Consider the following 12,859-nt stretch of genomic DNA (forward strand, 5'->3'; position numbering starts at 1 on the left):
AATCCAATTGATTGAAAATGTAATTGTGTTATCATGATAATAATAATAATAATAATAATAATAATAATAATAATAATAATAATAATACAAGTATTGTTCATATATTGTAGTAATATTAGTAATACCCTCTAAAGCAGTGGTTATCATCCCTCATATAATTGGCTTACATATTACTTTTTAAATTGTGTAACTGATAAAAAGTTGGTTCCTTAATAAGATCATAAGTTCCTTATAAAATGTTATATTTAAATTTAAACCCCTACTGTTTAAAATAATTAAAAGGCTCTGATTTAGGATATCGAAGGTTTAATTAATTAATTGAGAGCTCAGCTGGAACAAAAACCAGCAGGGTAGGGGGTCCTTCAGGACCAGGGGTGAGAACCGCTGCTCTAAAGTATAGTTATTACCGTTTAACTTATTTAGCTGTTTATCTGCTGTGGACCCCCTGAACCCTGCGGAGAGGTGACATTACCATTCCTCATACCTCGGCTCCGGCGCCTGCTTCGGGACGGGTCGGTGTAAAAGGTCAACTGAGGCTCACTGTCGGCCTCCGTGCCCGAGTCTCCTTCTGGGTTCAAGAAAGCAGAACCTGCTACAAAACGAATGCAAAAGCCCAAATAAGAAGCCAAAATTGTAGAAATAAATAAATACACAAATAAAGCTAAGCATTCTATTGCAAACCCCACTCAGTTTCAATACAGCAAATACGTTTTGATGTGTCAAATATGTCCTGTTGATGTGGTACAGACAACGAGCTCAGACACACACAGCTCTCAATGGTGCAGCTGAACCCTGCAACTTGTTCAAAATGAAAATAGGCCATTCAACCAGTAAAGGCTTGTGGCTGTTTTGTATAATTGGGAATTGCCAAGTTATTTCTCTCAGGTTTTTCCACAAAACTGATTTACACAGCATACATCTGGGAGGAAGGACACGCAGAAGCCCCCAGCCACCGCATCTTATGAAAACAAACCCTGGCAGCCACGTGATCAATTCCTTTCTACACTAAAGGACAACATATTTATGTACTTATGAATGGCAGCATACAAATGATATGTAGTTGATTTTTTGATAGACACATAATTCATCATGATTTCATTTTTACTCTAAATATAAACCATGTTTTAGTTGAATATTTTCTTCTTAAAATGCATATTATGTAAGTTTGTTGACATCAATTAGTTTTGGGTTGTTTTATGATTATTTAATGAGGGTTCCATCAGCCTTCTGTAAGAAATCATATCCATATATTTAAATAAACAAGAAATACCATTAAATGGACCATTCAGTTCAGTGCCTTGGATAAATAGTGAGATAAAGCAGAAAATAAATACAAGAGCCACCTTTACAGTGGAAAATAGGCTGCTTCTTTAGGGACTAATTAGTTGCAGTATAATAACAAGATAAGCCAAAAGAGTGTTGCTCTCTGTCACAAACCATAAAGCCAAAGTGCCTGTGTTGGATCTAAAGAGCTTAGGACAAATTGTTTCATTATCTCAGATAAAGCAAAAAGCCCAGGTAACACACATAATAATACTAGGTCAGACTCAAAGTCGATTTCTCAAAAAATATTAGATCCATTTTCAATAAGTGAACAGATGCATTCTCAAATGACTTAAAGGGGAACACGCATGGTTCATATAATAATGTTTTTTAAGCACTTTTGCTATAGTGTATAGGTAGCATGTATAGCACTTTAAGCACCTTTCAACATTCAGAACATTATCAAAATAATAAGTTACACAAATCATCATCACCCTAATAAAAACATATTCTGCAAGACATGCTATAAAACATCCCATCTCACTGCATTGGGGCCCTGTTCAAATCTTTTAGAAAAATTGGTAAGAACTGCATCTTATTTGCAATGCTAAGAATAGTTTTTCTACAGTATTATTTATTCATCAAACATTCTTTAAACTGTCGTGTTTGTTTGTTGTCATTTTCTCTGCTGGCACTGCTGTCATTGAAAAACACAATCAAATCTTTTTGGATCACCACAGGCATAAAAACTAACACATTTTTTGTATCAACTCCCACATAAAAAGTTTGGAAAGAACAAATGGTCCGCAAAATAACTTAATGTGGCGACTACCCTGCCAATTTTCCACACAGATTCCTGTATTGCAAGATCATGCATATATTTATGCAAAATAGAACAACAAGTAAATCATAATCAACTTTCATCAGTTGTTCGTGATTACCATAGGGATCCTAAAATATTCAATCTGCAAGTGTTCGCATTCTGTTTTTCTGTTTTTTCATTAGATTTTTAATTAGCAGTAATGGGGTTTGGATTAAGTTACGTTTCACGCCTCGATGTCTCGATGAAGGTATACAAAATTTACAGAGAGAGAGAGAGATGCTGTGTGGAGCGAGAGACGGAGAGACCTCGGACCCCGGGGGAGGTGAATTAACGGATTAACTGATCCGCTGCTTTCCTGTTAGTGGGCTCCCCCATCGATAAAACGGGCAGCCACCCACTTTACAGCGCGTGGGAGTAGACAGAGACAAGAATTGGATAAGGTAACGTACTTTGCTTTAGGAACTTGGATTTGCTTTGGATTATACATCTGAGTGTGTTGTATTGTGCTTGTGTTCAATATTAGTTTGGAGAGGGACCCGTTAATACATTTCGGTAGACTAAAATAGGAGGGTTTTTTTTTCTGCATGAGTACTGTATAATAAATCACCATATTAGTCCCTGTCTCAGTTTGTATCAGTTCAGCCCTTCATACTCATTATTAGACCTTCATAGTTTTGTTTAGGTGTCTATGGACATAGGTTAAGAGAGCAGCTGTTGCAAAAGGACTGAAAAATACCATCAATTCTTCAAAACACTGTTTAACAACAGGTGGTGTCTAGAACTAAAGAGAAAAGCGCGACTGAAAGCACTGGACAAAAAAGAGAATATATGTTTAGATCAGAATTATAAAGAAGAACAAAAGCGAATCTTCAAAGAAATTAGCAGAATACCTTTCTGCACCAGACACAGATGACACACTTGCTTCAACAATTAGGAAAGGGCTGAAAAGTGCAAATCCCCGTGGAAAAGAGGGAAAAAATATAAGCTCTTTTAAATATTCAACACATGAAGCGTCTATTGGAATTCAACCCACAGTGTGAGAACAGAAGTCTTTTACAACAAAGTTCTGTGGGCCCAAGGACTGAAAGTTGAGGATTATGAAATAATTCTGCATCTGCTGCCGTTCTGGGCAGGATACAATAACTGGACAGAGACTTTTTAAAACATAACACATATCTGCAACATTATATATGCACTAGATATTTTCTGGGAGGCAGACACTTGATACAAAAATATGTAAGATAGAAATGCTTGTCAAAAAAGCATACATTAAGGTATGTGACAGGATATGTGATATTACACTTTTTTATAAGTTTGTAGAAATGTGGGACACTAAGCAGTGGAAATTGGTTTGCTAAAGACATGTTAGTAACCATTTCATTGTCTTCACTGTGTTCAAGAAGACTGGATCTTCCTGGAATAGCCTTCCGTGGAAAGTCACAGTCATATCATTATACATAAAGCCCACAAGCTATACTGTCACACGAAACAACCCTGAATTACAAGAGCAAATACTTGTTCCCTTTCAGTAATATATCACCGTTTCAGCATAACAGACTTTAGTTATGCCTCTTTGCTGCTTATTCTTGTCCAGCTGCTGTTGTGACAGATTGAGTACCCAGTTAAGGACTCGGCAGTGTGGGATTGAAAACCATCTGAATAAGTGGGGGGAATTCTATTCACATTAACAAGTTCTTCAAACACCCATGTGGCTAATTAAGATTAGGTAATTTATAACAGAACTACTATGGTTGTATGAAAAGCTCCGCAGCCCTCTTCTGAGGAAAGAGTTCTGCTCCAGTGCATCTATCTCCAGCTGGTGTGATTTCCACAAACATATCTTGTTTTGCGTTGTTGTTTTTCCAGCCATGATGCTTTGCCTACGTTGTTATGCAGCTGTAAATAGGATTTTATTTATCTGACTCTCCAATCCTGCATTCTTCCAATTACCTGTCCGGTCTCACTATAAAACAGCTCTACATGTTTGATCGGTTTCTCTAAATCATCAATCAATAAATCCACAAAACAAATGGCATGTTTGAAATAAATACGCCAATAATTAAATTGGTGACTTTGGGCAGTATTGAACACAAATAAATGCATCAACTTAAACATCATTTTTTATTTTTTTTGTCTTCTGTAAATAAACAATGTTAATTGAATGAGAAGAAAATATGTTAATATTGTATGTTCAATTCTGAAGCTAAAGGTTGGCAATCTCCATTTCATACCTGCCTTGGGGGGTGAAAGATTGTGTTTAGAAAGCAGGAGACCAACGCATGTTTATAACAATGAGAGACAGAAAAACAGAAGAAAGAGAAAAATGGATGGATCATTTTCAAGACAGCAACTGCTTTTAGTTTGCTATAGAATTAAAAAGAAAAAGATTGAATCTAGTATTTGTGCTCACAAACTGATCTACTCATTCATCTTGCGGTTGTCTCCCTCCTCCTGGAATACCAAGTATGATCTGTGTCTTTCTGCATATTGCCTTCCATGTATGGCCTGCGTTCTTCACACAAAACTCTATTATTGATACAGAAATGTTGTATTCTTATGTGTGTTTTTTAAACCAGCGGTGATTTAAGTGTTCATTATAGTGCAAAGCAACGTCACCTAACAGAAAGGCTTTTTTCCAAGGTCAGAAAGCAAAGTAAAATTCTTCTGGGCCGAAGAAATAATGGGCATTTTTACAGCAAGCAAAGACACTCTGTTCTGTACCTACTGTTTAAAGCTCGATCTCGTTAAAAATAAAGACTCATGCCGCCTTAATTTCCAAACCTGTACTTTTCCAAATGATACCAGGACACTGTACACACACTAGTATTGTAACAGAAGCAGTGTACTGGGATCCAAGCCAAATAACAAGGCAGTTAATATGCAAGCATTTATTATATCCCCTTTCCACACGCTCTTTAAAATGGTACACATTCTGTTCATTCCACAAGTTCTGAAGTGCACTAAACAGCATAAAAATCAACCTTTATGTCGATCCCTAGCATAGAATTGCAGCCTTTTGTATGGATAACTGGAAAGTAAAAGAGTGGTTCTGCACAATAGCTAGCACATAATAGCCAGCGAGCACCAGGTCTGGTAAAAATGGGGGGGAACAAGTGATAAAGAAGCCCTTAATTCCTGTGGTGAAACCTCCTAAATACAAATACTGAGCAAGCTGGCCTGTACTAATGACACGTTGCATTTTACACTGCTTTTGAGACCATAGTTTCGATTACATGTCATGCATTTTACAGTGCACGATTCAAGAGGGGGGAAAAATGCAATTATAAATGGAAACAGATGACTCGCCTCTCGTTTTGTTAGACAGGCGTTTACGCTGATTACTGGAGGTGTTGTGAGGGAGGAGAGTTGTTTGCTGGTGATTGGTGTCTACAGGACTGGTGGCGATGATGTTATCCTTGTACTTGCTCATTAGGGACAGTTTGGTGTTGTCACTCCCTGATGGAACAGAAAGACAATTAGGATTGGAGAAGCTTTCCACAAGTTGTGAAGGAATCAACATTATGGGTTTATAAACGTATATTTGTTAATATAATTTACTATAGAACCACAATATGAAGAACCAAGGCATTTGCTGGTTGTGGTGAATACGTACGACTAATCCATCCATTAAATGAACACATTACAGTATGTCACACTGTTAAAAAGTAAAAATAATTGGCACAATGAGGAGCTGATGTTTTTTTCTCTCACAAAAGAAAATAATACATAATATGGGTCAATTACTTTTGTATTGTAAAATGGGTTAATCGTCCATGACATTAATAATTCAGTTCTATAATTAAATAATCATAATAAATACATTTTTAATTGTTTATCTAGTGAACCTCGTTTCATTAAAGTATATTCCTTTACCTAAGCATTCGGATGCTTTAAATGGTACAGCTCCTGAGGGCATACAATTACATTTCAAGGATAAAACCTTTCTTTTTTTTCCACAATCTGGATTTCAAAGTGTATTTTTATCAATGCTTCTTAAGACCTACTACACAAGCAAAATACATTGAAAGCATACAGTGGCAGTCGGTATAAGGTTGCTCTTGTGGTCTGTGTGTTGTGTTTCTACATACCAGGCGTGAGGTCCATGCTGGATTTGTCATTGCAGCCCTGCAGGGACTCCAGGGTTCGAGTGACCTGGCTCGTGAAGTCCTCTCCCCCATTCATGCACTCTCGCTGCAGGTGGTGGCGCAGGTCAGTGATGTCATATTCATAGCCATCCAGGATGGGCGTCTCTCGGATGCTGAGGGTGCCGCTGGAGTTGTGGCCCTGGGCCCGGGAGTTGCGCAGGCTCTCTCGGGCCTGGCCGCCCATCAGCACGGAGGGTATGTAGTGGATTTCGTTGGCAGCCTCGGCGCTGGCGCTCTTCTGGGGCTGGGGGACACGGCGGCGCTTACACCAGCGGCGACGGGTGTAAAGGATCAAGACCAGACACAGGATGGACAGCAGCAAAGCGATCATCCCGCCCTGCAGAAGAGAAGAGCAAGTCATGCCTTTGTAGACCCTTTAGTTCACATTCAGAAATCCCTCATGGGTCAATTGGATCATACCACAAAATGACACTTGTGTACATGTCATCATTCTTGGCCCAGACAACGACAGCACTTAAACTGACACTTAATTTGGACGGCGTTGTTAGTTAAAGGACATAACATGCCAATGTTTTTGAACAAAATGTCTGATCTTGTCTTGTAGATCTGCTTAGTATCTGATGCAATCATTTTTAAACAAAAAAAGTTTTAACAAACACAACAGAAATAATACATACTGTAAAATACTAAATAAATAAATACAACAAACATTATGCTGCATTTATCTGCCCACTACTTGTTTATTTGTTTGTTTGTTTTTACAAACACATATCCCGGTAGTATCATTTTGTTCTATAACCTTACTAAAACTACAACAAGCATCTTAAAACAATAAGCAATAACAGGTAAAGTCTATCCTGAACCACACTGCATTTCCTTCACTTTGGAAGAAGATGCCTTTATATCTTGTGACAAACTGAAGTACTCTCTAAATTGTATCTGATCATTATGCCACATGTAATTATTGTAAATCCCTGCTTATGGGTCTCATTAATTTTTATGAGCCTTGCGATGACAAGGCCTACACTAGAATGTATGGCTGGTGATTTAACCATTCATCATTATTAGGGTTGTTTTTCATACTGGATAATGGGAAAACTCCCGACCAAACACTCTGAATGACTTCTAAGTCTGTTGATAAAAGCACTTTATCTGTTCTCATCAACATAAAGTTTGAATAGCTTATTCTAAAGGCAATTTTCCTTTGTTGTTAACCTAATCTGCATATTCAAGAACAACAGAGAACACCACAGTATTATGGAATACTCTCGCATTGCATTTTGTAATACTTTTATGTAGATTTTCATAGTTTAGTGTTATAAAAACATATTACAGTTTTCGCTGATCTTATTACAAGGTGTAGCCTTGTGCATCTTATTCTAGCCTGTTGTTAGAGAAAATAAGACATGCTGCATCACCTTAGAAGTCCCAGTTTAGCCCAATACATCCAGAAAGCCTCTGGATTTGCAAATAAAGCACATTTGTAACAAGGAAACTGCACAGTTGAAGTATCTATGAGTGAGGCATAGCTTCCAGTTTCAACTCAGTCTTGTATGCACCTCACTAGCAACACTGTATCATCTGTACAACTGTACCCTACCCACCCCTAGATCTGTGCCATCAAAGAATGCTGCCCTGCAACAGCTGTTAAGCGGTACAGCCTGTGTTTGATCCCACTCTCTCACGGTTGGACTTGCAATGCTCTCTGTTAGAATGACAGATCCACATGAATTTGAAAAAATATATACAATCAATACATTGCACAAAATTAGAATACCTGTACATGGAATTACTTGACAGGATGTACTGTATAATTATGAAATTACAGTAGTTCAAATTAAATTTTCAGATGTTTTTTTTCCATAGCAAAGTAATTTACTTAGTTATCATGAGGGAATTATGTAATATGCATCAGATGTAGACTACAAAAGAAAAATCTAAATATTGTATTTTTCCAAACTAAAAACCCACATCCAGTTTTGTAAAATATGCTACGTAACAGGAAAAAAGGTTTTATCATGCAATGCTAATATATTACACTTTAATCCAGTGGTTGAATTATTTCTTAGGCCACACATTGTACTGTGACACACAGATAAGATATGGGTTATCTGAATGAAAAAGGTTACCCCCAGACTCTGACTAAATGATTTGCATCAGTGAAATGCATTTTTAGCAATCCTGAATTTAACTTTTGAAAGTTAAATACACACACACACACACACACACATGCACACACGCACACACACACACATGCACATACACACACACACACACACACACGCACAAACACACACACACACACGCACGCACAAGCACACGCACACACACAATTCAGCTGTAAATCATATACCATGTTAATCGATATTTAACTGAAAGTAAAAGCTTCAAAAAGGCTTACATAAAAAATTTAGGCTGTAGTGCAATATGAGTCGTATCATCCTGCTTGCTCTTCATGTATAATAAAAGCCAACAAAACATCAGAGGAAACCTGGATTCTTACCTCTAATCCACTTAGGCAAGGATGGAAATAATGTTATTATTGCACTAAGGGTGCTTTAATGATTTCAATGTGTGCCGTACACAGAGATTTGAGGAGCTATTCAAAATACCTGACATTTGCAATGTGAAGATAGAGCAGTATCTTAGAAACACAGAGTTGGGAGGAATCCAAGAAGGGAATTAGAGGGGACGTCTTTTCTACTTGTTGGATGTGAATGTTTCTTTCTTAAATAATATATGTAAACTAAAATTTCACCTATGAAAGCCATATTGTTAAGCATACTTTGAGGCACATTGAGGTTGCAATTCTCTCTATACTTCTCACCGCCTAGTTTTCACTGCACTGAGGAGACAAGACAGAGAGACTGACAGACATGGAGTTGCAAAATAATATTGCCACAGCTTGTCTGAGCAGGGTGTATTCAACTAGAAACTTTAATACTGTTTGACAGAAATAATACAAGTATCTGTTTAAAAAGTGTAGGTTGATCAAATATATTTATTTACTAAATAAGGAGTTCAAATACTGTATAGGCAGTCCAGCTCTTGGGAATTTAAATTATGTGCAAGAAGTATTTTTGGAAACATGGAACACATTGTAAATTACACTCACCTAAACGATTATTAGGAACACCTGTTCAATTTCTCATTAATGCAATTATCTAACCAACCAATCACATGGCAGTTGCTTCAATGCATTTAGGGGTGTGGTCCTGGTCAAGACAATCTCCTGAACTCCAAACTGAATGTCTGAATGGGAAAGAAAGGTGATTTAAGCAATTTTGAGCGTGGCATGGTTGTTGGTGCCAGACGGGCCGGTCTGAGTATTTCACAATCTGCTCAGTTACTGGGATTTTCACGCACAACCATTTCTAGGGTTTACAAAGAATGGTGTGAAAAGGGAAAAACATCCAGTATGCGGCAGTCCTGTGGGCGAAAATGCCTTGTTGATGCTAGAGGTCAGAGGAGAATGGGCCGACTGATTCAAGCTGATAGAAGAGCAACTTTGACTGAAATAACCACTCGTTACAACCGAGGTATGCAGCAAAGCATTTGTGAAGCCACAACACGTACAACCTTGAGGCGGATGGGCTACAACAGCAGAAGACCCCACCGGGTACCACTCATCTCCACTACAAATAGGAAAAAGAGGCTACAATTTGCACAAGCTCACCAAATTTGGACAGTTGAAGACTGGAAAAATGTTGCCTGGTCTGATGAGTCTCGATTTCTGTTGAGACATTCAGATGGTAGAGTCAGAATTTGGCGTAAACAGAATGAGAACATGGATCCATCATGCCTTGTTACCACTGTGCAGGCTGGTGGTGGTGGTGTAATGGTGTGGGGGATGTTTTCTTGGCACACTTTAGGCCCCTTTAAATGCCACGGCCTACCTGAGCATTGTTTCTGACCATGTCCATCCCTTTATGACCACCATGTACCCATCCTCTGATGGCTACTTCCAGCAGGATAATGCACCATGTCACAAAGGTCGATTCATTTCAAATTGGTTTCTTGAACATGACAATGAGTTCACTGTACTAAACTGGCCCCCACAGTCACCAGATCTCAACCCAATTGAGCATCTTTGGGATGTGGTGGAATGGGAGCTTCGTGCCCTGGATGTGCATCCCACAAATCTCCATCAACTGCAAGATGCTATCCTATCAATATGGGCCAACATTTCTAAAGAATGCTTTCAGCACCTTGTTGAATCAATGCCACGAAGAATTAAGGCAGTTCTGAAGGCGAAAGGGGGTCAAACACAGTATTAGTATGGTGTTCCTAATAATCCTTTAGGTGAGTGTATAGTTTTTAGATTGATTTTAATGAGCTATGCCTTTCTGAGCTCAGAATAAACAGTGCTGACTTGGGGACAGCAATCATATGTTCATTATTAATCTCTGAAGACAACAGGACAGTATACCAGCACTTCTTGGCATCATTGAATGCACACACGCATACATACCTGAACACAAAATGTTTTAAAAAAACTATAAGGAATAAGTAAGCAGTGTGCATTTAAAGTCCTAAACAATCAGATCAAATATAGGCAGCAGTTAGTTCAATGCCAGGTCTAATTTTAAATCCATCACATTTCAGATGAAGAGATGGCAAATAACATTTGATTAAATTCAAGGTAATTTAGTCTGAGCAAAGACAAGTGTAATCAAATTAAATTAAATGACAAATAATGGAATTGGGAGTAGACTAATATATTGAGCTGTCTTAGAAGTGAACCTACTAGTGCTAGCAGTGTCTTTGACAGCAGGTTTTAGCTGCACAAAGATAAATTCGAGTTGGTTAAAGCTGACATTGCCAGGAAACATGGAGATAGCATCATTAGTATCAACTACTAGAGAGTGGAGCCAGATTCACAAAATGTATGTTCATTTAACCTGTTTACATACCCTGTAAAATGAATTAACTTTTATTTTCCATTAGAATACATTGATCTCCTTAAAATGATTTAACGTATGCATTAGAGTCTGTCATACTTCTTGTATTCCAAGAAAAACAAAGCTGAACCTAACCCAGGCCTGGCGGGATTCACACAGGGCACAAATACTGTGTAAAATCCAGTTGAGTACATGACAGTGCAAGGACTATACAACAGACAACTGAGCTTCAAAGAACAGCTATGGAAAAAAACATACATTATAGCAAACAACTTATGGTCAAGGAAAGTGCATGCAAGCACTCACTACTCCATTTGAGGTAGACGATTATGACAAACAAACAAATAGACAAATACGTGACAATGAGCACTTTCAGCTGGTTGTTATTCCTTCTTTTGTTAGGCCGTTCTCGCTCTCTCTCTCTCTCTCTCTCCATTTTCCAATTCATGAGCTTTCAAATTCATATTCAGGACTGCATTGATCAAGTGTGTGGATGCTTTAAGTATTCAAAAAATGAAATAATTATTTAGGACTCGCAGTGTAAGCGGCGGAAATCATATTGGCGTATTGATTTCGCTCTGGCCACAGCATGCTGGCAAAGACAAAAACGGAAAACACATATAATTTCTACAATGTAATATAAATATTTTTTAGCAAAAATCAATGCTTAGTGTTCATTCAATAATAAAAACTAGCTTATGTGATTAAAAGGCCATTGACCATGAATTTTTAAGTGTTTCATCTTTCTAGAGCTGCATCAATCTCCTGAAACTCTATACAGCCACCTTGAACATTAATGTATACCAGGTTAATTTGATTATTTAATACATACACCTATAGTGCAGCTCCTATGCAGACATGTACACAGATTAATTGGATACTATACACATCTTATGCACAAGTCACAGAACAATTTCCATCATCCCTGTTTCTGAGATATTATTTTTCCATCAAACGTATTCGGTACATCTTCACAGTGGTTCCAATATGTGTTTTAACCCCTGGTGTATAAATACTCGTTAAAGCCACTATAAGCACAGTTCTCCCACGAAAGCCAACAGCCCTACTGTGAAGAAGTTCTAATGTCCTCAGCATGAAAAATACTGAACCATTCAATCCTAATTTTTTCATCATGGAAGTTACAAACACTGCTGTCCAAAATAATGAAATCAATCGTGCACTATTACAAAATAAATCTGCAGTCCCTCTTTCTTTTTTTTCCATTTTCCTTTGTAATGTTGACTCATCTGGTCTATTTGACAGACACTGTACAGCTTGTTAAGTTTCTGCCAAGCATTTAAAAAGAAAACTAACTTCAATCACTTTCTTTTCAATTGCATGTTATATGCAAATAAAAAGGTTGATTTGAAAAAACAATGTTTGAAAACCAGTGGTGAAAAATTCCTAACACACAGCAGTAACACATTCAATTGTTTTGCTTATTGCTGTTGCAGTTTACTTTTATCAGACATCACACACACAACAACACTATCTGAAATTCAGGTTATACAAATATAATGTAATGCATATTTATTTTAAGTTTCATTTTCTAAAAAGAAATTAAACTACTAGTCACTCTTTAAAACTGTAATCAATATTTAATATATTTCTTAATATCTACAGAGATTCATTGGCTTATCGGAGACCACTGGGACAGGTTTTAAATATTCACTGGATAACACTTTTTACATTCTTATCAGCAAAAAAAATATTTTTTTTAATTAAAAAGAAGTCTGTGGAAATCCATTAAATCAAGGTTATTAAGA

General features: G+C 37.4%; 1 protein-coding gene across 1 annotated transcript in view; it reads right to left on the reverse strand.

The window, feature by feature from the left end:
- Positions 1 to 12,859, reverse strand: part of astn1 (astrotactin 1) — a 218,998-nt gene that overhangs the window by 155,099 nt on the left and 51,040 nt on the right. Inside the window, exons 3-5 of the mRNA XM_066692128.1 lie at positions 6,175 to 6,568; positions 5,393 to 5,542; positions 485 to 592 (exon numbers count right to left, since the gene is read on the reverse strand). Of these exons, the coding sequence (XP_066548225.1) occupies positions 485 to 592; positions 5,393 to 5,542; positions 6,175 to 6,568 (652 nt within the window). The remainder of the gene's footprint in view (positions 1 to 484; positions 593 to 5,392; positions 5,543 to 6,174; positions 6,569 to 12,859) is intronic.

The sequence above is a fragment of the Amia ocellicauda genome, chromosome 19, assembly GCF_036373705.1.
Source record: "Amia ocellicauda isolate fAmiCal2 chromosome 19, fAmiCal2.hap1, whole genome shotgun sequence".
Taxonomy (NCBI): domain Eukaryota; kingdom Metazoa; phylum Chordata; class Actinopteri; order Amiiformes; family Amiidae; genus Amia; species Amia ocellicauda.